The sequence below is a fragment of the Uloborus diversus genome, chromosome 1 (assembly GCF_026930045.1).
Source record: "Uloborus diversus isolate 005 chromosome 1, Udiv.v.3.1, whole genome shotgun sequence".
Lineage (NCBI taxonomy): Eukaryota > Metazoa > Arthropoda > Arachnida > Araneae > Uloboridae > Uloborus > Uloborus diversus.
Genome location: NC_072731.1, coordinates 101,704,169 through 101,730,258, shown reverse-complemented (window position 1 = coordinate 101,730,258; position 26,090 = coordinate 101,704,169). Strand labels below are relative to the sequence as shown.

The window sequence follows — 26,090 nt, the reverse complement described above, 5'->3', positions numbered from 1 at the left end:
AAGTGTATAGAGTTAAAAAAAAATTCAAAGCGAATAGTTTAGAAGATGCGTAAAACTGAATGAAATGTTAAAGGATCACTTCCAAAGTTTACGTTATTAACTTTAACTCACCCGGCTTTTGACGACACAATTTTTTTTTAGTTATTTTGTTCCTTCTAACATCCCATGTGATCTTGACATCATACATTTTACAAATTACTCTTTAAATTATTGATTTTTGATTCAACAAAACATTAATTATAATTTAATAGCATTTGATTTGAAACAAATTTACGTCCATGCTTACTATTATTATTATTATTTGACAAACTATTGGTTGAAGTGATGTCATTTCTAATTTATTTTCTTCTATTTTGAATAAAGATACTCATGTATACAATGTTGCAACACTTTTCATTTGTCAATACTTTTCTTCTTTAACATATTACTTCTAGTTAAAATTAAAATTTTCATAAAGAATAAAAATCTTGGACTAAATGTCTACTAATAATTTAACATAAATTTAAATTAAAAGCTCTCGTAAATTAGCTTGCTAACCACAGGCTACCCCCCAATATTTTAAAATCTTCATGCCTAGTTAATATGATATAGTTTTACTAACAATAATATGAAAATTTGCTCTAAGAAATTGGATAAAATTTCGGAAATTATTTTAGAAAAATTAGGGAAGTGGAATAGTTCATTTCTCTTAGAAATGAACTATTAAAGGAGGGTGGCCCAAAGCGGGTAGGTTTTCGACGAACGCTCAAAAATTGTAGTTTTTGGATTTTTATCGTAACAATTTTGGTTTTATTTCTTAGCAGGGTTCTTGAACTTCAGAAGAAAAAGTGATTTTTGTATTGTTTCAAACCCAATATTTATTTATTATCAATTTTTACAAACATTCAAAAACCCGCTTTACCCCAATCAGGGAGCCCAAAGCTGGTAAAATTAACTAATTGTTATTTGGTACATTTACCAATTAAATATGAAGTTATAAAGGTATAAAATAGTTGACTAGCTACCTGCCATTATATATATATATATATATATATATATATATATATATATATATATATATATATATATATATACACTAGCAAAAATACCTGGCGTTGCCTGGGTCAGTAATAATTGTGAGAAACAATCGCTACTTTCTTTTGTTTTCTGTTTTAAACCCATATTGGACCACTCGTAGAACGCGACATCAAATTTTTTTTTTAAATTGTAACTACCTTATTACTAGGATGTGTTTAGACACATAAAACAACAATTTTGAAAATATCTTTTATATTTCAAAAAATACAAGCTGTCCTATAAATAGGACAACGGTCCAAAGCGCTACAAAAATCTCAAATTTTTATCTTACCTTCTGAGGAAAAAAAATCACGGATGAAACTTTGGAAAACATACTAAACAAAGTCCAATATTGTATTTTTGGCATATAGATGTTGGTTTTCTCTTGCAATTTTTCAATTGGCATCTTTGGCGACCATCAGCATCTTTTACCAGTAAATGCTCATTGTTGAGATGAAGAAGTTCTTTGTTATTTTGTAGCAAACTGCGCTGTCTTATTTTATTCCTTGGAATTGATTCACCTAAGTAACTGATAGCTACTGATCTTCGGAAGGTTAATATATCTTGTGCTTCACTCGGACAAAATAATTTAACAAGAGCTGTTTCAAAGCAGTTCAAGAAAAGTGGCCAGTACCACTTTTTTCCTTGGATTGAAGCAAAATAAACTTCAGCATGACTGTCAAAAAGGTCTACTCCATTTTTATATTTGTTATAGATGGTGACACAATATGGCACATCGACTTCTTTTCTGCCTCCCTTGATCCGGCGTTCTACTTTGTTTTTTACTTTTGTATCATCAAAATTGCTCATCAAAAGAAATGACACGATTATCATTCCAGCGTACAGCAGCAATTTTGTTGGCAGCGTCAAATGCTGCGTCGGAAGTACCTCTTTCTGTCTTAGACAAATCTTTCACAGAATTCAATGGACATTTTGCCATCCTATTGACTCTTACAGTCCCAGTTGCACAAAATTCCCTTTGCTTCAATCGAACAAGTAACCCATGGGAGGTAAAAAAGTTATCCATGTATACCTTGTGAAATGCAAGATTTTTCACAACAGATAGTAAATTTTCAACAACGCGTTGAGAAAGTGGTTCGTTGCATTTTTCTTGAACTTCTTGATAGGAATGATATTGAAAGGGTATCCATCGTAAGATGCCAGCATCCACAATTTATATCCAAATTTTACGGGCTTGTTTTTCATGAACATCTTACAGCCATGTTTACCAAAATAACGTACCATTCTTTCATCAATTGTTAGGTTCTCTGAAAAAACTCCAAACTACTGCAAAGCAACATTAAGTTTTTCAAATAATGGTCAAATTTTGTAATAACGATCTTGTCTGTCGATTGTGGAATTGTCATTGAAATGAAGATAATGTCTGATGTCACTGTATTTTTTTCTTGATATAGCATTACTAACGAATGCTTCACGATATCGGGAGCATTTTCCCAATACATTTTTTCACAAGTTAAAATGTGATAACCGCTATAAAACATAACAACTAGGTACAGCGTGAATTCACTCTCAGAGATACTAAAAGAATGCTCATTCTTTTGGGAAGCATATCGGTTCGTCTCTCTAACGGTGTGTGCTATCATGTCTTCAGCCATCATATGAAAAAGTTCAATAGGACTTTTACTAGAAACAATATCTGTTATATTTGGTGTTCTTGAAAAGGAATAGATTTAGAGCTGAGATCGAATTTTGATTCACATTTTTTTCACTTCACATCCTTCATTTCGAAAATAGGCACATCGCATTTGTGTTTTGTAAACATTTCTACAGTTCCAGCATCATCTTGTACATCAGATTTGTCATTCAATTCTGGTGTATGACGATTTGTGAAAGAGTCATCTATTTCTTCTTCGTCACTAACTAAATCAGGTTCAGGAGGAATAACAATAACTTCTGGTTCATCAATTTCATCATCAAAGAGAGAGAATTCATATAATCAAGAGTTTCCTCAACTGTTAGAAATTTTTTCGCCATTTTATAAAAATCTCATTACTTCACATATAATCAAAGAAACACCATGCACTGCAAAGCGAACCAAAAAGCAAATGATACTCTGCTCTAAAAGGAATCCTAAATTTCAGAATGGTTTCCCTAAAGACAACAGTTGTACACATACAAAAGATCTCGTTTCAAGGAATGCAAATCTTTACATGTCTTGTATATATAAAAGAATACCTAGTGGGGGAAGGGGAAGCTCCTGTCAATCAATTGGACACCCTTATACATTAAAACTCCACCCACTTGACCTTTGTTTGTTATTGTATGAATACAGCTTGTTTCAAGATTATTTTTGTAGGAATGTGAATCAGAAGAAAATGAGGGTCGGTATTGAACTGTTGTCCTGTTTTTAGGACACCCGAATATTTCGCTAAATAAACCTATAAAATATAATTTTTTTCTTGAATTTTATTATTTATAGCAAAAGCACTGTTCTTCTGCTCCAAAAATAGATCCATTAATTTATTTTTAAAATGAATGTATAATTTTTAATTAATCATAAAATAATATATGTTTATTAAGTTTTAAGTTTTATGGTTATTTCCCAATTTAAATTAAATTTATTTGTCAAACTTTTACTTGTATAGTATACACACCTACGTAAGAAAAAGTCTGTGACAAAGTTTATATAAATCAGTCTATTTAATTGTGATTTATACTTGTTTATTTCAGCTGTCCTATTTATAGGACAGCGGTCCAATATGGGCCCAAATGAAAGAACTCAAAACACTCCGCTTTGACGTCATTAAAAATTAAGCTTCATCCTTACCCATAAAAGTAAAACAGCAATAAGTATAAAGAACGAAAGAGTATTCATTTAGAAACGAAAGTGCAAAGTAAAGCATATAAAAATTTAAAGAATTTCCAAAATATATCTAACAAAAACAAAGATCACTAAAAAAAACTGTGCGCTTTATTTACTTAAATAGTACACACTCAAAAGAAAAGAAAAAATGCTCTCTACTATGTTTACCTAAGTGTGCAAAAAGTGAGTTTCCAAATGTTTAAATGACTTTAGACTCATGTTTGCTCCGGAGAAGCCTTGATTCAAAATTTACATTATGATTACTTTTAATGTTGCTGTTGTTAGGCAACGAATTTTCGAAACAATGGGTTTAATCTTTAATCATTTGATGTGGAAATTACATGACATTCACAGTTTTCGATCACGCCGTTTTTAAACTAAGATTCTTAGCAATAAATTATAGACTAAGTTGTTCCCTGATAATGTAGCTATCAATGGTGAAAAAATGTTTAAAATCCGTCCAGTAGTTTTGAAGTTTACCCCGGATATCCGGACACACACACACACACACACACACACACATATATATATATATATATATATACATATATATATATATATATATATATATATATATATATATATATATATATATATATATATATACTTGTACGTATCCAATTTAAAGTCAGCACATTTGTTTATAAAACATAAGGAAATAACTCATTAAATTAATAGACTAATTAATTTCCATCCTAAAGAATAACTTTTTAAAGTTATACTTATCCTATTGAAATAGAAAATCTAAATCAGCACACGAGTCACGAAATTATAAATAAATATATGATTAAATTCTATACCCTCTTTGCTCGCAGGCACGTTTTTTGTTTCAATAATTATAACCTTAAATTTAAAAAGGGAACAAACGAAATCACAATCGTAGTTTGTACGTGGATGGTGTCATAGTAACGTAATATTATTGACAGTAAAAAAAAAAGCGTGGTCTTCGACTAATCACAAGTTACAAAACTTCATTTTTTTAAAGAAATTTATCATTTTTAAAATTTTAAGCCTGGTTGCGCCCATTGAGAAGGGATACTAATGGCGGGAACCATAGCAAATGTCTCAGTGAAATAAGCTTGAGACCCAATGTTTCCCAGGTCAGGTGACTTGTTTGGCTGGGAAGTTGTCGCGTTTTGGCACGCAATCGCTCTTTTGGCATTAAATGTTTTTCAGACGACGTGACGGCGCTTATTATGCAGTCGGGGCTACAAATCAGAGCAACTCTGGCTCCAACTCCTTTACCGCGTACTAATAAATAAATAAATAAATAACGGATATAAATACAGGTCTATCATTCAAACTCCCTCTCCCCACTTCTTTCCAAATTTTAAAATATAATTTAATTGCATTTTTCATGTATTTTGATGATTATTCCCTGAAATGACGGGCATGTACAAATAGTTTAAAGTGTTCTGTTATTGAGTGAAAGTTTATGGATTCATATGTATTGTAATCAATGTTTTGAAATGATTTCATACGCAGGCATACTAGTATTTAAATTGAAGCATAAAAATAGCAAATCTTTATTTTTGCGCATCTGCTGTTCACAGGAGCTTGGCGAGAAGATACTCGCCAACAAAGCAAATGTACACAAAATGCTTAAAAGCCGTTAAAATAATTACTAGTTAAGTAAAAAGTGTTTTTATGAAACTAAAATGTTATTTGCACTCAAGATATACAATGTTTTATAACTTTTATAGGTAAAATAAGTACAAAAACTTAAAAATTATAGGCAACTGCGGAATATGTACTCGTTGAATGCATATAAATGTTATTTTTTCTTTATTTAGAAGTAAAAAACATTCGTTCATGCTAGGGAAAAGTTACTGGACTTCCTGGTGTGGCTTTTTCCTAACAGTTTACAATGTTAGAATACTGCATTATTACTATAAATCCAATTTTTCCCTTCTACAGTTAAAGGTTGTTATCATGCATGGCTTCAGCTAATGAAAACCTCTTCAGCGGTTACGGTCAACTCGAAATTGCTCCCCAGGTCACATGGTACTGTTGCCGTATCGGGATAGTAGGGTTGCACTCTCTCCATCTATTCCTTCTCAATGGTTGCGCCTTGTCGCTTCACTACTGCTTCGTGAGACTGATTAAAACTCGAGGGTGTTCATGTAAACACGGCATGCGTATGCATCGCCGCTTACACACCGCGGGGGAGGGGGGCATACGAAGGCCTACCCGCTTTGGGCCACCCTCCCCTAACTATTTCCAAAATCGAAATTATCAGAGAAAAAATATGATTGAGAGGCTTGTAGTGTTAAAAATAATCTTTATGATCATTATTCAGCTCTGCCAATTAAACGGTAATTGACCAATGCTGCTTATCGGCGCATTCCTAGTAAGTACCAAAATACGGTAAAATTAAGAACTATCCTACAAAGCGTACGACATCAGTTTAAGTCCAACATACAACCATTTTTTTTTTTTTTGCCCGTTCTTGGTTGCTATAGTAGTTTGAGCAAACTGAACTTGGCAGCATTGTGAAGGCTACGCAGCTCTAATCACAGCATTAAGACGCTGTCAGGTTATGTTTTCTCCAACAATAGTGTTAAGTAAGCAGCATTCGATTATATACTAAATCTGATAATATATGTCTGAGATAAAATCTGAGATAAATAACTTTCAGCTTTTTAAAACTAAAGTTAACTATAAACAAAATGGACCCGTAGTAAATTATGAATCAAGGTATTGCTTATGAGAAATTTAAACCACTCACATACACGCATAAGCACTCACGCTCACACATAATCATATATATCCCATTCTCCCTCCCCAGGGGGATTAAACTGTAATTGCGAAATCATAAGTATTTGAGAATAAAATTTCGTGGTTTAATACAACTCAACTCTACAAGGACTGGGCACCATCAGAAATGATCTTCCTCAAAACCAAAAGTCGTGGATGTACTTACCGATTCAATTTGCTTTTCTAGTCGAAAGATTTCTTCTTGCAATAAGTGGAGAGTCCCCGTTTTCCCACGGTGCCTGGCGAAAGCAGCTGCGCACGCGCAGTGGATGCTGTTTATCCAGGTTTCCAGTTCAACCCGACAAGGAGCCTGAGAATCAATGTAAAATACGCCGGTTACGATTGCTGATATGTATCGAATTTTTGCATTTATTATTGAACATACTTGAAACGGTCGGCTTTTTATCTTATGTACTATCTATTTAACTGCATTGTGACAACATTGTTGCCGAAGTTTTTACAAAATGTTTCATGTTTGGAAATTAAATCTCTAGTTTTAAAAACTTTAAATGTAATTTTTGAGTCCTCTGTAATTATGTTTCAGAAATAAATTTTCGTTTCAAACGTTTCACTGATTAAAAAAGGTGAATGTAATTAACTAACTGTGAGTTAATTAGAAAAAAGTGTAATAATTGAAATTTTTTTAGTCAGTTATCTAAAAACCGATTATTTATTCAAGATAAGAAGGTTCCACAATTACTCAACAAAAAAAATATATTATCTCTGAGACTGAAATAAACACAAACGACTTTTTTTAATGTAAAATTAAACTTAATTTATTTGTATGAGTGCAGCGAATTTTGTTTTTAGAATTGTATTCGGAATGATGACTATGTTATCTGCTTTCTAAGTTTTTAATGGATTATGTTGCAAAAAGTTCGAAGTTCATGAAATACATCGCCAGCTCAGTCAATTCCAGCAGAGGACTGCAGTCTCGTGCTTATTAGCACTCATCAGTCCGGCATAAGAGTGACTGAGCTGGAGGTGGAAAACCTCTTAAGGAAGCCAAGAGTGCCAAACAAACTGCTAGCTAATAATGAATTAGCACTAACTAGACGAGTGACCAAAGCAATGGTTCGGTTCAACTCGAATATAGAAGGCAAGGCAGGTATATAACAATGCGGGTAACATCTTATAAAAGGTTTTTCACCTCCAGCTCAGTCACTTCTATGAGGGCTGATGAGTGCTAATAAACACAAAACTGCAGTCCTCGGCTGGAATTGACTGAGCGGGCGGTGTATTTTATGTATTTCTGCTTTACCCCTGGCTATAGGGCGGTAACTTACTGAATAGTTCGAAATTATTGGTTCTGATGAGCCACTGTTTAACTTTTTTGAAACTAATTGTTTCACAGATGTTTTAATGCTGAAAACGGATGAATCAAATTAAGAATAATTATCTGCGGAAATATTTGGCACCTAATTATGTGGAGAAAATAGAAAATGTTTTTTTCAACTCTGTGAAATAAACAAGTAACTTTTTGTCAAGTAATCAAACTGAGCTTCTTTTCAACGTCCTGTAATAGAGCTTATTTGTTTACGAGTTGTAGAAATGTAGATTTTCGTAGCTATCTTCTTAGTGCAAGAAAAAGTTGTAGAAAAAATAAAATAAAATAAAAAAATAAAATAAATTAAAAAAAAAACTTAGTAAAATGCCCCCCCCTTAAACTCAGGAACAAGTTAATCTGGAATGTAGCTTTAGTGTAAAATAAATAGGTTAAACGAGCAATTTTCATAGTTGAGGACATTCATTATCATTAAATTATTTTCTCATTCTTTTTGACATCACTCTACTATGGTTTTGGAGAAACTCAGAGCATTGCCCAAGCCCGGATTACCCAATAGGCCAACCTAGGCCCTGGCCTAGGGGCACAAGCTAAAATGGCAGCACACCACGGGGGAAAAAACGAACAGCTCCTTAGAAAAAAAAGAGAGAGGGGAAAGTGGCGTGCTAGTATTTGGAGAATAAAAATCCAGCTAGAACAGATTGCAACCTGCTCACTGAGCAGAAAATAAAAATTACAGGAGAGGGGGTCTAATGCTTTGATCAAGGTACCGTTTTGATCAAAATAGATAATTTTCCTGGGGCGCCGGCTCCGAGGGTGCTGCAATGCTCCAGCAACCACCCCCCTTCCCAAAATAAAATATTTGCGAGGGTGCCGGGCACCCCCACCGGCAGCAAGCAGAAAAATGAGGCCATACAAAAAGGGACGAAACTTTAAATAAATATTTAGTTAAGCTTTACAAAAAGAAAAATACTATACCGTTGGGTTTTTGCTCTTATACTATTTGTGTTTTGATTTCGCTAATATTTTCTCTGCTTTATTTTATTTCATTTATTATTTATTCATTTTTCTCGTAGAATTATTTTGTGGTAAAAAACGGAAGTAAAAATTTATATTTTCCGCTAAGTATTTCTGTTTAAAAAATTGAATCACATTTCTAGAAAGTTACACTCTGTAAATTTGACTTTGTTTGGGTCCCCTCCCTTACACACTTTTACTAACATCTTCAAAGTTTATCTGAGCTTGCTTTTATGAAAAGTCAATTTCAAAAAGTTTCCAAGTGACTACGAGTCTCTTATTTTCCGGACGTCAACGAAGACTGCCAACATTTTTTATGGGACCTCAACTTCTGAATATCTGGGCAGGAGCGCCCTCCCCCCCTTCCTAGCGTTTTGAATTTGGTCTAAAATTTTGGACATTTTCCGGAAGAGTGTCCTCAAATCCCATCTCTTCACTCAGCACCATCAGATTAATTAGAAGTCCTATAAATGCATATTTAGAATTTTCATTTCAAAAATTGTTCTGGAGAAAGCCTTCATGTCATAATAGATCGTCTGAAATTTGTTTTTAAGGCCTCAAGCCCGAAAAGTTTCCACGGAAGTGACCTTGACTTCCGTATCCTCTCCCCCCTTCACCAACTCATTTAAAATCGCCTAAAATCAGGACCTGAATTAAAAAAAAAAAAAAAATCCGGAGAGTCACAGACATTAACCTTTCTCCAACATTATTAAAATTGTCTAAAGTTTTGTTTTTAGAACTTGAAATTCGAAAAATTTACGGAAGAGAGTTACCAAATTCCATTACTTCTCTTTTTGTCATTAAAGAAGGCTTACAATAAAGTATTTAGGTTTCCAATCTCGAAAACTTTCCGGGGGAGAATATCTTAACTCCATCCATTTCCCTAGTATCATAAAAGACGTCTTCGAATGTTTCGGTCTTTAATTTCAAATAAGTTTCTGGCTAAAGCCACCGATCGCCCGCTTATCAAAAAAATTTCTTCTAAAATTCTGTTTTAGGACCTCAATTTCTCCGTCCTCTCCCAGCATCATTAAAGCTTTTCAAAAATTTCGTTTCATAAATTTAATTTCGAAAAGGGAGGGGAGAGAGTTGCCTAGCTCATCCAATTCCTTTAACATCATCAAAAATGACCTTTACTTCGAGTTAAATTGTCTTAAATGACCTAAAATTGCATTTCTGGAGCGTCAAATTTGAAAATATTCCGGGAAGCACTCGCGAATCTCTCTCGTCTGAACATCACCAAGAGAAAATGAAAAAATAAAACCCATCATTCAGTTTGCAAACGGGGAAAGGGGCGCGAAATTTTCACTTATCCCCCGGACGCTGCTACACCTATGAAAAAGACGGCGGGGGGGGGGGGTTACGATTTCGATACAGTTCGAATAAGTGAAGGGGGTGGGAGAGCGTAATCTCAAAGCATGGCCTAGAGGCTTAAATAGACGGTAATCCGGCCCTGCTTCTGCCCAGAAAGCAGTTTGTAAGCTAAGGTTGTTTGTAAGAAATATGCAGGTTTTAAAAGAGCCTTATGAACATGGTTTTTGTCACTGTCGAAATAGGTGGACGCAGCTGAGACCAACGATTAATAGTTATTATATGTGTCCCACCTGGAAGAGGTAGGCATCTCCGAAGGCCGTGCTGAGACAGAAGATGTAGTCTCTCTTGGGATGTTCTGGGATGGGCTGCATGACGGCACCATCCACGATGATCAAGTGCTTGGGTGCGGAGTCGACGGGTCGCCCCTCCCGGCTGTCGCCGCATGGGTAGAACAGCAGGGTGGTGCCCTTCAGGCACACCCAGTAGCCCTTCCAACCACGCTTGCGAGCCAGCTCCACGCGTTGACGCTTGCGCAGCAGCCACTTCTTCACACTCAAGAACCTGCGAGTAGAGAGTGAAAGTAGGGTTTAAATCATTCGTTTCAAATATGTATGAGAACATGGAAAAAAGGAATGACTTGTGTTAGAACCAATTTGCATTGAAACGTGGGAAATCCGCACACACAAACACATATATAATGGGGAGACCGGGACTTGTATGCAAAGGGGTAAGTGTGCGTATCTGTGATACTTTTCCTGTTTTTTATTTTCCAGATCTCTGAGTTACCTGTCTCATGACCATGTAGATGTCGCGCTACTGTGAGTGTTTGCAGTAAAATGTACAGCTCTGTATGGGTTATTGTGAGGGAAAAAACTTTATTCGTATTCGCAGTCTAAGTAAATATTTTCATCCGTAGCTATTTTCTTCTATAACCTATAATAGTGGAGAGACATCTCAAAACTCATTAGTATTGAATAGCCCATATTTCGTCGCAACAAATGACGTCATATTTCAATTATTGTGTGAAGCCATTCCCAAAATGGTGTAACTTGATTTCAATACAATGAGTAGGGACAAGTAGTTGAACTTTTTTAGAGGTAAATGTGCGAATTCGCATACTTACCCCAGATACATTTTAATCTCAAAACGTTAATCAATTGATGCATAAATTATGTAAAATGATAACTTCGTTTTCATTAGGCTTCAGTTTATAATACCTTACATACGAATGTGCTATCTTACATAGTGACCTACAGCTGACGTATGCTGTTTTGTTTTAGGGAAAAAGAAACTCAGAAGAAAAACCAGCTAGGAGAAAACTCAATTAAATGTAATGCTGTATGCAATATTACCTCTGATTCTTTTGCTTAACAATAATAACTATAATCTGTCAATAGAAGGACTCCATTACTGTAAGGCAAATGGGATAACACTCCTCACTTTATGTTGCAGTCTAAGAAGAAAAGTATGCGTCTCATTTAAAAAGTATGTGAATGAAAGTATTGCTTCCATGTTGGAGAACAATACAGGGGAAACTGACTATTTATGATGATCCAATTGGCCAGACCTTCAACCTCCTTGATTTCTAAGTAGTAGGCTCATATAAATCTTGGACGGCAGTGAAGCTGGATACACTGGCACTGCAGCCATTCTCGGTAGCTTTTTCAGTAGTTTAAATATTTTCAACACCATCCCAATCCAGTATTTTTGGTTCAAACTAGGGTGACAAGCATCATCCGGGTGAGAATATTTTACTATATGCTTCAGCAAAGGTTTCTTTTTTTTTTTTTTTGCATTCCCTTCTATTCACTAAAAGAATTTCAGATAAGCCTACTGAAGATAGTGCTAAATCTCATCCAAGCCAGCAAGGGCCTCAGAGCATAACGACGTTGTCTTCGAGCAGGAGAAAGAAAAATCAAAAACTGTGTGAGAGACGAAAAAGTTCTTCAGCAATACTTACTGATACCTTCTCTAAAACAATGGCATTTGCAGGAATAGAATAGACTAAAGGTAGAAGACTTGCGACCCACCGCTGAAAGTTTCAGTAAGCTGTTGCGCCTCTGGACCGTTGCGAAAGGTGTCCATTTTAATAGAACTTGCTTATTACTGAAGATGTACTCTAATTATTATTTGTTGAGTTTTGTTAATCTAAGATAGCTGCAGTATTAAGGCCTGTCAGCTAATAAGACCTAAACTGAATGTTAATTTTTTTTTTAATATTACGCTTTTTGATGTAGTTTTGCGCTCCAGTTTACAGTTGTCAGTGCTTCTATCTATCTTTGACGTTTGGATTATATACATAAACCAATTCTTGTACTTTTGTGTACTTCATTGTACACGATGTCAGCGGCTAGTAAGGCCTAACAAGTTTGATTGCAGGCCTTATTATACTCCTTTGTTTTTGCAACAATGATTGTCAGCTTTACTTCTTACTTTAAATCTTTCTCAATATATTAGGGATGCCTAAAAGTAGTTACGACTATTTACTAATTGGTTCAGTGTTATAGTAGTACCCCAAGCAGACCTTCTGAAAAGTTTTACCACATGGTTTACGATTCTTGTTCGGACGATGAAAAGAACAATGTGCCGCTCGCGCAATTAAAAAGTACAGAATTTCAGGAGCTTATGCCTACCCTAGAGAACATTATGACAAAAAAACACCAATTGTTAAAAGAAAAGTCATTAATTATCAGAGAACCCCAACCATCAAACACTTGTTTGACAGAAAAAGGAAAGTGAAGAAAATGAAAAAGACGTAAACCCTCAATGAAGGAAATGATACTAAAGAAAACTATGCTACTTGGTACTTTCACTCTTGTGAGAGGATAAGATAATTGATATGAGACTATATCTAAAATGCGGCAAGTGGTATCACAAAAAATGCGTTTTTGCATACTATAGCATGTTGTGTATATCTCAAAAATAATTTTTCTTTTAATACGGATTTATAGAGATCAATGTTTATATTGTCTACACATGACTTTTTTTTAAACCTTTGGCTACTTTTTTGACTTTGTAACCATATCCTATGCAGTACATCTTACATTTTAAACCTATAAATTCCAATAGTTTCCATCTTTAATGCTCCTAAAAGACCTTCATTGTTTAAATTATACAATCATGTGATTTGGAAAAGTTGCTAAAATCCATGATTTCTGAAAAGACACTTTTAAGTTCTGGAAAAAAGTTATTAGATTGTATTCCTAGGTACAAACTATCTGTATCTGTGAAAACAATGTACAATTTCTATTGTAATATTTTTTGCGGTAATTGTAGTAAACTATGTAAATTCTAAGTTTGGCAAATCCGGAATCGTATAGCCCGCAAAAATTGGGCGGCCAAGATGTAATGTTTTTTTTTTTTTTCATCATTTTAAATATTGCAAAGCTTTCATTAATAAGTTTAAAGTACTCTAGAAGAGGATTAGATAATTTGTTTTTGATTGATTAAGATTAAATGCTCCCTCTAAAGAAATGCGTTTACGGGGTTTTGTAAAGTTTTTCCAAAAAAAGCGTTGTTTATAAGTTTGAAAAGATCCTTTTCAAACTTGTGTGGAGTTGATTTCCATTGTTCATTATTAAAGCGGATGTATGGTTCAAGCCAAGTATCTTGTTTGAAGCCGAGTATGCGATGAACTTTTTTGAGAATTAATCCTTTCTCCAAGTAAAATTTTAGACTCAGATAATGAACAACATAATTTTTTTTCGTAAAAATTCGGCGTCAATTTTGAACTTTGTTGGGGGAAATGAAGACCTTTTTCTAATAATTCTTTATGATATTTAGAAAGCATTTCATATATAATTGGTATTTTGTTGCATGCTAAGGGTAAATCATGGTTTGTATGCAAATAACTAGGATAGGATGTATCAATTTCTACGAAAAAACCTACAGGATCAGTAGAAGAAAGTTTGGAAACATCAAAATCTTTAATTTCGCTTTTTAATAACCAGAAAAATCCTTCTTTAGGAAAAGGTTGGGACATTGCATATCCATATAAATTGTTCGCGTCAAATGCTATTATATAACTTTCTTACTTTCTTCTTTATTTTAATTGTAGTTCTGAATAAGAGGACTGTTTGCGTGTGAATTGCGTTTGCCTACGAAACAAATACCTCCTCACATGTTGTTTTCTTTTCACAGGTACATAGAGCTATCTGTAAATAGTTCAAGTTCTACTTTTGTATATCGCAGTAAATTATTCCAAGTAAGGTCCGCAGCTGTGACGCAGTGACATACTTCAATTTTATAACACTGCATTGTTTTGTTTTTTTTTGCGGTATTCTGTGAATATTTTACATAATTGAACGCAATCTAACTCTTGATAAATTTTAAGATAGTCTGAAAACGTTATGTTTTGGAATGTTCTGAAAACTAATAGGGCGAAATTATACTCTTCCTTTGAAATGCGAGAATTCGTTAAGGAATTTAAAAATGCTGCATTAGGAGGTAGACAAGTTTTTTTCAAAACTGCTAGGCTAAAAAAATAAGAGTATGGAAAAACGCCTTTCCGTTTTAATAAAAGCCGAATTTTTTCATTTGAGTAGAACGGCTGGAATATCAGAAATGAATTATTTGAAAGTTCTAAATTTTTAACCAAAGTTGATAAAAATGCGTTCAAGAATTGAAAACTGTCAAGAAACTTTATTTGATCAATTTGGAACGTAGTGAATTTTTGAAAGTTTACTGGAATAATTCGAATGGATTTAGTGAAATTACTGTTCAGTTGCTTTAATATTAGGTGTGAATCATATCCTTTTAGGTTATGACATATTACTGGTATGGAGTATCGTTTTTGATATTGCAAGTTACACGTGTTATGAGCAAAACCTCTAAATGTACAGTGAAATGACAATGATCGCGACAATAACATCCGATTTTTTGAATACTTGATCGCATATGTGACATTTACGTTTTAGTGCATAACTAGTAAAAGTTATAGGAACGATGATGTGCATCTTTTCTTATAATTCTCTACATAATTTTTTAAAGTGTTTCAGAAAGTTTTCAATAGCATTTTCTCCACAGTAATAGCGTTTATAAATTACTAGCTGCGTGCCCGGCGTTGCACGGGCTACCTAAAAAATGTAAGAGCAGTCCAGTTGATGCTTTTGTAGTACACTGACACTAGTTTCTAACGCGTTAAGGAATAAATAAAGCAAGGTTGGCAAAACACCAGTAAAACATATTTTTGCCAAAACACCTCATCAACGTTAATAATCGTTATCAATGATACAAGTTATGAGTACATTTTCAGTCAGCACAAAAGGGGAAAATATATGCATTATCAACTATAATCTTTACTCACGTTAAACTGAATTACATCTGATAGACTATATCGGAAATATTTATGCACAATAACAATCCGCTTTTTACATAAAATAGTCTACTACCCGGCGTTGCCCGGGTGTTTATTAATGCAACATACCACTCAGATAAATATTTGGATGGATTCTATCCACATGGTCGTACAAGAATTACATCAATCCGTTTTCCAGGTACAAACCCTCAAAGAACTCAAATAACTTGTAAATCACTCATTTACTTTACGACGTGCACGGTCCTCCTCGAAAATGAAAGTTATGTCATGTGACGCGTATTTAACAATCAGGCTTGAACAAAAAAAAAAAAAAACACAGCAAAATTTTGCTGCAGATTACGGCAAAATAATCGAAAAGTAAACAACTTAAACACCCTGATTACAGGAAAAGCCTTAAAACAAAAGCCTAATTTTATTTCTTTATATTCGAGAAAAAGAAATGGCAACAGATCTTTCATCTCAATGATTTTCTTCACGCTGTAAATTTTAATAAAAGCGTTCATCCGGAAAGTTGAGTTGAAGCACTGAATAATAATTTGAATGGAGGAAAGCCTTCGAAAAATAGGGATTTGATTTTGAAATCTAAGAGTCATAATTAAAAGTTTTTAATTGATATCTCCGCTAATTATTATCGGAGGATTATGTTAAATAGCCAAACATGAAGACGGGAGGATTACGAATCCATCGATACCTGGTTCGATGGTCAGTTCACTGTCGTTCGGGAGAAGAAGCTTGGACATAGATAGATAGATAGATAGATAGATACTCAGATTTTATATGTATAAGATTTTATCAGAAATGTCTAGACATCATGCAATAACTAATAGCAATGTGATTTCCCACTGGAATTGTAAAACTCGTATTTAAATTAGGTAAGCAATTCGAGATAGGCGAAATTAAACATTCAAAATCAGTGTATATTATAAATATGTGATGAAAAGATTTTGAAAAATTGTTAAATTTAATTTTATTATTTCCTAATTCAGGAATAGTTACGTTTTGTGCATTGTTTTTCATGTACAGTGTTTTGTGAATCCATAAACTTGATTTTCTTTGAAAACCAAGCAAACAATTTTCGCAAAAATGATGCAATCCCTTCTTTTTGTTTAAAAGACTGTTGAAGTTTTTGATTAAAAAGTAATGTTTTTTACATAGTAAAAGATTAATCGTTTTCCTATTTGAAATATTGTTAATACGAATTGAAAAACATCTCTATCAAATCCGTATACATTGATACACAAACGGTTTTTCCTTTCAAAACATTTAATATCAGTCACTGCAACGAGAAATTTTAAAAAATTATATTTCAAGCGACAAATATATTTCTTATAGTTTTAAGCAGAATTAGAGTTGATAAAAGAAGGATATAACGCAGCTGCTATGGAATAAATGAAACATTTGTTATTCGAGCATTTTATATTTAATAGTGCTTTTTTATTCTTTAAAATTTTAGGTAACATTGCTTTTCCACAACCATCACGATTTTCCCCAAAATTGCCTAAATGTACATCTAAATACTGAATTTGTTTAATGGTCCATCCACTTCTATTCTCTGAAAAAGTTTCTACGTCGTTTTTAATTTTTTCAAAATTTTTATCTATAACTCGCATTATTTGAAAGCGTGAAAGTATTCCTTCTGCTTTTGAGCAGAAATAAAATACTTTGATAATTTCTTCATTTTTAACATGACATGTGAAAATGATATTTAAGCAAAATTCATTTTAAAAATCAGTAAAAACACTACGATTTTTGTCAATTTCGACTGTGTTTCGGTTTTCTGAATAAACTAATAAATTAACTATTTCAAGAAGCGCTTTGTCGAACTTTATATCGATAGTTAAATTACCACTACGTGTAATGCTTTGATGTAGTTCATAAGCGCAGTAGTCTGATGTTAAATCCATGACAAAAAGTGAGAATCCGGCCAAAATATCGCTGAAGCTGATATTTATGTCTTGATCTTTGTGGTACCCTCCTAAACCAGTAAATAGACTGACATAACTTCTGCTATAAGGTTCAGAAGTGTCAAATTTAAGTGAAAAGGGTTTTGATTGAATGATGCGGTTTCTGTCTAAAATGCAAAGGTAGGATAAATTATAATGCTTAAAATTAAATGGATTTTTAGAAGATTCGCCATTATACGCAGTATTGGAAAATATACCTCAATAATGCGTGTTGGTAACTGTCCAATAAATGCGTTTGGAATTGTTACGCTTTGCAATCCAGAACTAAGCATAAAAGATTTTATATCTGTTCTGCGAATCGGCATTTTTATAACGCCTTTGGTTAAAGCTAGTTCATGTGCAATCATAACTGATGCAGCAACTTTCACTCTCCTAACAAATAATGACACATGTTATATTACTATTTTGAAATCTTGAGCGGCTGACATCAATGCAAAAGAATCTTTATTTCTTTCTAATTTAATGCGAAGATTCACTGAATTGATAAGATACTTGCTCTGATTATCCAGATCAAAATGCAATGGACCCAACACATCAATTAGCTTACTACTTTTGCTAATATCATACCTAGTTTGACAACCTGAATTAGCATTTGTTAAATCATCATGCTTTGAGGCATGATGATTTAACATGCTTCAAAGATCATGCATGATCTTTGTAGAAAAGACCAGATGTCAACATCAATTTTTGAACAGTTCTCGGTGAAAATAAAGCATCAAAAATACATCTGTAAGCATAGTTAGTTTGTGAAGAAACCAGTTTATCATTTAGAGAAACAGAACATTCAGAAAGCTGTGTGTTGAGCAAATAATTGATAGGAGCCACTTTATCATCTTGATCCAGTGAGGTTCCACTTTTCTTTTTAACTTTAACTTGCAAATGAAGAAGTGTATGCGACAAATCCAAATAAAAGTCTCCGCTTCCACTTATAAAAAATTTCTAAATGTGATTGGTCTGAAAATTGGTCTGCGATTTCTATAAATGAGCTGTCTTCTGCTGATAATTGTACCGGATTAACACTAAACAGATCTAATTCACTTGTAACACAAGCACATGCACGCGAATCCATTTAGGAGAATATGTCTGCTTCCGTTAATTTCTTTCGGGCTCGCTTTGCATGTAGATTATGGTTTTTCTTACAAAATTTCTTCCTTTTTATACCTGAACCTCTCTGAATTTCATGAAGAATGTCGTCTTTTATCTGTTTCGATGTTTCATGAAATCGTGATTTCGCGGAATCTTTAATAGAAGCCCCACTAGCAACATCAGTCATGACCTTTGATCTAGTACTTAAAAGATGCTTGCCTAAATATTTTCCTGCTTTAATTGCTAAGGGAGTTATGAATCGGAATAAATTTGAAAACATTCCGTAACCTATTTGATGCCCAATCCCTTGAAAATATGGTCCGCCTCCAAATTGCACGTATGCGCAATAATAATTCTCGCACGCTTTTTGATGTAAATGCATTCTCTTTCACAGTCAGAATCCGAATGATTAGGTTCATAATACATTTTAATTTTATAAAGATCTTTTGCGAAAACAAAGAACTATAAGCGTTTTCCCGCTAGTGAAAATAACCCCGTCTCCAGAGCTGCTTTTCAATTCTATTTCTATCAATATAATTTTTGCGAAGCGGAAAGTACAGCGGTCTTTGAAAATTCCTTATGATCTGGTCTTCCTTCGTGGACATGACAGATATAATATGGAGTAGAGGAGCGATTGTATCTCCTACAAAATATGATTCTATGATATCACTGTAGAACTAAATTTCGGTGATTCCTCCGTCTAATTCTAGTTGATAGTCTGATATGTGTGTACCTCCGTATAAAGTTTTTTTTTAAGCCTAAAAGATCTCTCAAGCCATCCTGAAAAACTACAGTTGATGTTTCAGGTATATGAATTTTCACATGACTATTTGCTAAAAGGTGAAAAGCAAGGTGTTGAAATTCTTGGAACAGTTTGTTCTGGATTTTTGTAAAAACCAACATTTAGTACTAAGTACTCCGTTTTTTTCATTTTAGCAGGAATTGTAGGTTTATCTGTAATAGACATTTCAAAATATTCATTTAGTGGTGGTCTATCAATTTTTTTGCAATATATGTTGAGTTTTACCAGTTAAAACAACATCTTTTGTCATGCTCAACATTTGTCAGTGTAACATTCTCCTCAACTGTAATTTCAACTTTTTCGTCTTTAAAATCAAATATAAAGTCTGCTGCTCCTCCGACTCCAGTGTACATAAGATTGTTATTGATATGTTGAAAGATTTCGTAAGGCATACTGTCTATGTCTGTATATTTGTGATTAAACTTAGTGACACGAATTATAAAATGTCTCTGAAAATTTCGGCCAGTGATTTTGATAAAATTATCTTTATTTCTTTTTGATGATTTTCTGTACACAAAGCTCTCTGACCATTTTATAATTCTATCCCCTCTTGGTAAATTTAACATTGTTTACAATCTTGGTGCACTAGTAGCTATTAAATGTAATTCATAATTTGGAACGATATGCACATTAATATTTTTGTGATCTAATGTGAAAGTAACAAAATGTCCACATGTTTTCTCTATACTTTGGTTTAGTTTATCAATTTCCTCTTGATCTGAATCTTTCTGATCAATTTTCACTCGTATATCGTATTCATGATAATCTTTTTCCAGGATTTTAGTTTTTTCATACGTAATAGAATATTTATTGTTGTGATTTCCGATGTTGAACCAAGTTCGGGGAGTAAAAATTTCTGAAAGCCCAACTTCCCATTCATTGATCAATATGATAGGACAAGCTAGTTTAGTTCTGAAAGAAGCCTTGTGTATTTTATGGAACATAATTCATGTTAGAATTGCTCGGCAACGTTACATAAAATTCACTTCATCCATGATGATTTTACCCAGGAGTTGAACCGATTATCGAATCTCTTCCATTTCACAAAATATTCCTTTTTACTACCTCTGCCTTTTGTTTTGAGCACGCTTTCTATTTGCCAATAATCATCAGAACGTTTGGAAGTTTTCTGAAGTTCCTCTGAATAAAATAGTCCTTATATAACTTCTGATTTCAAGTCTTTTAGCTCAAATGTAGACGGATGAGAGAGATGTACTTTTGCTACTGTAAATACTTCGTCACTCCACCCGGGAAGATATCCTCGTTGAAACGATTTTTTGCTTTCGATATTCCCACTAAATCTCCTGTATTTAAAATTGCTTTCTGGTTCTTTAATTCAAAACCGTAGTTTTTTACAAATTTGCAGCTCTGCATCACGAGTGACTTTTGACGGTGCAATGCCAATACTGCGATGTTCACTGTCGTTATATGACTTCACTCGCGACTGCAGCACATCATCATATTTGTAAGATTTTCTATAGTTGAAAACTCTAAACATTTTGTTTTGTGATGTTCTGTTAAATCTCTCAAAACGCTAGCTTTATGATCGCCTTCTGCTGACTAGTGGTTAATGTTGTGTTTTTTAAACGTTAATTATACCTGATAATTGTAAAATTCCTTGCCTTTATCACTTTGAATGTTTTTTGGTTTAACCTGTTGCAATAGATTTTCAAATGCATTCTTCACAGCCTCAGAGGTTTTACTTTTAAGTGGTATGACATATGCGAACTTTGAGAACACATCGATTATGGTGAGTAAGAACCTGAACCCATTATTATATTTTGCTAATTGTTTAACTTCGACAAGATCACGTTGCCATAAATCATTTATACCATATGAAAGTGTTACTTTTCAAGAAAAATTATATCTAACTGGTTCATGAAGACTGTAAGTATCTTGACTTGATAACCAAAGCTTCGCCTTTTGATATGGTACTTTAGTGACCGTCGAGAGTTTTTTTATTCCACCAAACGAAGCTGGGTTAGAAAAATCATAATATGCTTCTTTTAGAGATTTTTCCAATTTCTTTTTGCGTTACGTTTTTTCTTGTTTCCACTAGGAGTAATAGAACTTTTTTCTAGTGAACCAAGAGTAATTTCAAGAGGGCTTTAGTCCCCATTGTCGGAGAAATCCGAGCTTTCCTAACAACTTCTGATAACCAATCCATCGTGCAGGGATTTTTATTTCGTTTATGTCTTTCCAAAAAACTGGAAAACCATGAGGTTCTTGCATTTTTTTTACGTTCCTCATTACATATGAAAATAAATCAATAATATTTGTGTTTCTGACGACCTCATTATCTTTTATTAATTCACCATATTCGTTCCAAGAATAATTACGTGTATTCATTTTCTCAACAATATACGCAATAAACTTTTGAAAGCTTGCAGGAACAGAAATAATAATATCTTTCAATATATGGTCCTCCACTGTTCTAAGTTTAGGCAGTTCTTGATCTGTTTTCTTCGAATCTTCAATACTAACACGTAATGGTGGTTTTGGTTCATTCACTTTATGTTGATATTTTAAAAGAAGCTAGCTTAACAGTTTGGCTTTGCATCATCAGGAAGTTTTGAATTATGCCGAAGGTTTAAAATTTGATGCTCAATGTCATGTAGTCCTGTATCCGGTGTTCTAGGAAAGTAAGATGATGCTAAATCTTCCTGAACGAGAGCCATTCTTCGAGACATTGTGCTAAATACGGTTTTCTATAACTTTTTCTACAAATCCTGCTAGCGCAGAAAGAACTGCAGGTAGAATCAAAGGCAAGAAGCCCCCCGTTTGGTTAATTAACTCCTTTCTTTTCTTCTCTAAAATTACTTTTTTATTAACAATTTTTCTTAAAGCAGTTTTATATTTTCGTAATCTATTTACATTTACCAATAAATTTTCCCCCAAGAAATTTAAAGAAATTTCACATAAGCAATGTAACTGACTTTTACCTGCAGTTTGGATAATAGCTCTTTTTTGTGCAGGAGTTGCACTGAGCAGTAATTTTAATAAGTGATAATGATTTTTAATATTTTTTATTTTCTCGCCAGATAAACCCAATAAAATCTATTGTAATGTGGGAACAAACTCTCTCTAAGCCGAAAATTGTCTCGTGTTCTTGGATGCAAATCCACAAACAAATAAATAAAATTGCCTTGCGTATTCTTTTTGTAGGCATCCATAAACGATGCTGCTTTGTTTCGTATACTTGCCTTGCAAAACATTGAATTTAACCTACGTCACGATTATTTTTAAACAATATTATATATTACGCATTTAGACAAATGTCACGCATCACTTTATTTCGAGGGAAAAGGTTTTGAAAAATAAGGATCACGCTGATTCTGGAATGATGTGCAGTAACAGTAAACAATTCTGAAATTTTTGAATTTAAATCTTGCATTAAATCATCAAAGATAACAAGGCTTTCACGTTCAAACTTTTCCAGAAGACCTTGAACAAAAGTAATTCCTTTTTCTTCTACAAACCACGGCTGGAAAACTTTATAACACCATACAATGGTTTTGAATTCATAGTCATATTTTATATGATAAAAGCTGTTTTATTAAATACGTCTTACCACATTGAGTGGCGCCAACACATAGTAAACACGAGGGATGCTTTAAGTTTAACATTGATCACATAGTTTTCCAAATTCCTTCCTGGAGAGCTGAACTCCTAAAAAAGTTGCTGATAAATGTGTGGAATTTAAAGAAATATCTTATATCATAAACGTTCTCTCCGTTTTTTAAGCATTTGTGGTAAAACATGATTATTCCTATATGAGAAGAATCAAAGCATGAAGTATTGTTAAGATCAATTTTGTTTTCAATTGTAATCGTGTATTTCGACTTAACACTAGCTAAAAGTATTAAATACAAAAAAATGAAAATTTTCACATCCATTTCCCGTGAACGATAAATATATAATGAAGATTTTAACCGATGAAATTTATCTTACAATTTTTTTCTTTCTCCCTACTTATCGACTTCTGAACCCTGTTTTTGAAATTGAGGACTTTCCTGTCACGTTCTACTTTAACGCACTTCGTCTGACTCCGTCCAAAGCTATATAAATCAATTGAAACAAAAAGTCGACTCACTTCAAAAAATAACTTTCATGTAAGGTTTCCCCCGTGACAATTTGTGAATTTAAATATCAATTGTTACGGGGAGACCTTTCATGGAAGAAAAAGAGCTTCAGCGTGAAGAAAACCAATAGGTGAGTTTCTTCCGTGTAAGGCTTCCCCCGTCACTAATTTGTGAATCGCAATATTAATTTGCTACGGGGGAGGCCTTCCATGGAAGAAAAAAACAACTACAGCGTGATGAAAATCAATTTTTGAGTTTTTTTATTGCTTATTCTTTTAACTCTTGCTTTTCAAATCAACCATAGTGCTGATGCTACTATTATATTTAACCTCTACTTCATATTATCTGATTTTATCATTGTTTGCTCCTTAGTTGACAAAGATAATTTTCACCATTATCATTTAGACAATATTTAGTTACCTCTTATTTATTGTTTAGTTCAAATATCATTTTTCACCGGTAATAGAAAAATATTTAATTAAAATTGTACTGCATGCTAAAGGAATCACGGTATCTTGCTGGGTTTGTGAGACATATACGTTTTACAGCACAGGGGGTAGAAGTTAGCTAGATAAAATTTTGGTATTCTTCTGCAGGTCAAAATATTAAAAAGTTTGATTAGAATTTATAGCATGCTAAAAAGAAATCATGCTATCGAACTGTTTTTATGATGAGTCTAAACAAATTATTTTTGACCTACAGAACAATATCAAAATTTTATGTAGCACTCATCAATTACATACTACTGACACAGCATGATGAACAAGATTTACATAGGATTTTTCGTTCGAAAAGGCAAACTTCGAAAGAGATAGAGAGCGATAATCACAGATTTACGAAAGAGTGAAAGGCGTAATCTTTTCAGCCAAGGACCTCGAACTGACTTCCCTGTATATGTACTTGTGGAGACATATGAAGTCCATAATGTATAAGATGCTCGTAACATCGGACATGGATCTGATTGCAAGGATTACGGAAATGGCATCACGTGTCTGTGACACACCTGGCCAGTTTAAATGGATCCATGCGCCGACGCTTTAAAACGTGCATTGGTGCGAATGGAAATTTTTTCGAATATATGTTGTGATGTAATCATGTTCAGTAATAAATATCATATTAACCCTGCTGTTGATATCCTTTTTATTCTCCAACCCAACATCTGCGATCATCGCACTTTAGCTTGCATTTTCGAACACAAGTTCACGTGCAAATCTTGTTCATCCTGATATGACAGACCAGCATGTTAAGTTTCTAGACGACTCTTTGAAACACCTTGTATATGAAAAATTTAAACTTGAAGAGAGAGAGGGAGAGTGCAAGCAGCGTTCAGTGCCTTTCTCGCTCCAAAAAAAAAAAAATAATAATAATAATAAAAAGAAAAAAAAACACGAAAGTGGGAGGAAGAAATATATATACACAGGAAGAGTGATTGAGTAGCATGTCATCTCTCGCCGCCCCCCGCCCCCCCAAAAAAAGAGAAAGAAAGAAGAAAAAGAGGAGAAGATTAGGGGCTTACCCAGCTTTTCTGACTGCTCCAGTACAGTTGAAGGAAGCTGCCGCAGAACCAGATCGAGCGCGATACGGAGAATTCCTCGTGTCTCCGTCCTCCTCTTCGCTCAAGGCCGTTGTCAAGGACAGGCGGTCGTCATCAGACACCTAAACAGGAGAGAAACACAATTTGAATTTTCATTGCCGAATCAACAATTTGACTTCTTAAAAGCGTTTGAGCCAACGTGGTCACAATGGGATTGTTTCCTTCAGTCTAAAGTAGTACTTGTTGTCACTGAAATTGATAGAATAAACAAAAAAAAAAAAAAAAAAAAAATAACATGGACCCAGAAAATACTTTCATTTTCCCAACAGTTATTTTTTAATTAATTTTTTAAATGTTCGATTTTTCAAACAAGGCGTGGTCTTGATGACGTCACAAATGATGCTCTTTGTCACATCTTTTTACTGCGTTTCCACGTTATGATAATCAAGAAGCGAATTAAAATTGCGCTCTACGCTTGCTATCAACCATATCGTTGCCAATACACGTGAGCAAAGATGCGAATTAAATATTTTGCTCTGTGAATGGAAACACTGAATGACATTTCATCATTTGTGATGTCATCGGCATAAGCGTATACAATGAGCGCACCGATTTAAGTAATTTTTTTAAACTATTAAACTTCAACAAATTATTTTAAAAAATGTCAGCTGTTATGACTTTAAGCATGCTCTTTCAGAAAAAAAATATTTTTGAAATTTTGGAAAACATTGCAGCGTTTAGGAACATAATATTCTCATTCTTTTTAAAAACCTTACAGGAGAGACTGAAAACATTTCCCCATTTGCCCATTTTATCTTTCCAAACGATTTCTTTTTTCACTTGAAAAGAAAAATCTTTTTACGACTTTTTTTTTTTTCTGTATTGGCTACTTATTTGCGGATGAAGATAATTTGAATTGAACTGGTTCTGAAGTGAACCGAAATTTTTGAAGTAAATTTTCCATTTAAATTAATGTCATTTCTCACTTTCATGCCATGTACTAAACTGTAGGAGAGACGGGGCACTGTAAGACTTGCGGTGCACTGAGACAA

At 33.7% G+C, this 26,090-nt stretch overlaps 1 protein-coding gene across 1 annotated transcript in view; it reads right to left on the bottom strand.

Moving 5' to 3' along the window:
• Positions 1-26,090, bottom strand: part of LOC129216874 (protein still life, isoform SIF type 1-like) — a 184,434-nt gene that overhangs the window by 98,372 nt on the left and 59,972 nt on the right. The window contains exons 9-11 of the mRNA XM_054851126.1: positions 25,021-25,160; positions 10,544-10,814; positions 6,804-6,947 (exon numbers count right to left, since the gene is read on the bottom strand). Of these exons, the coding sequence (XP_054707101.1) occupies positions 6,804-6,947; positions 10,544-10,814; positions 25,021-25,160 (555 nt within the window). The remainder of the gene's footprint in view (positions 1-6,803; positions 6,948-10,543; positions 10,815-25,020; positions 25,161-26,090) is intronic.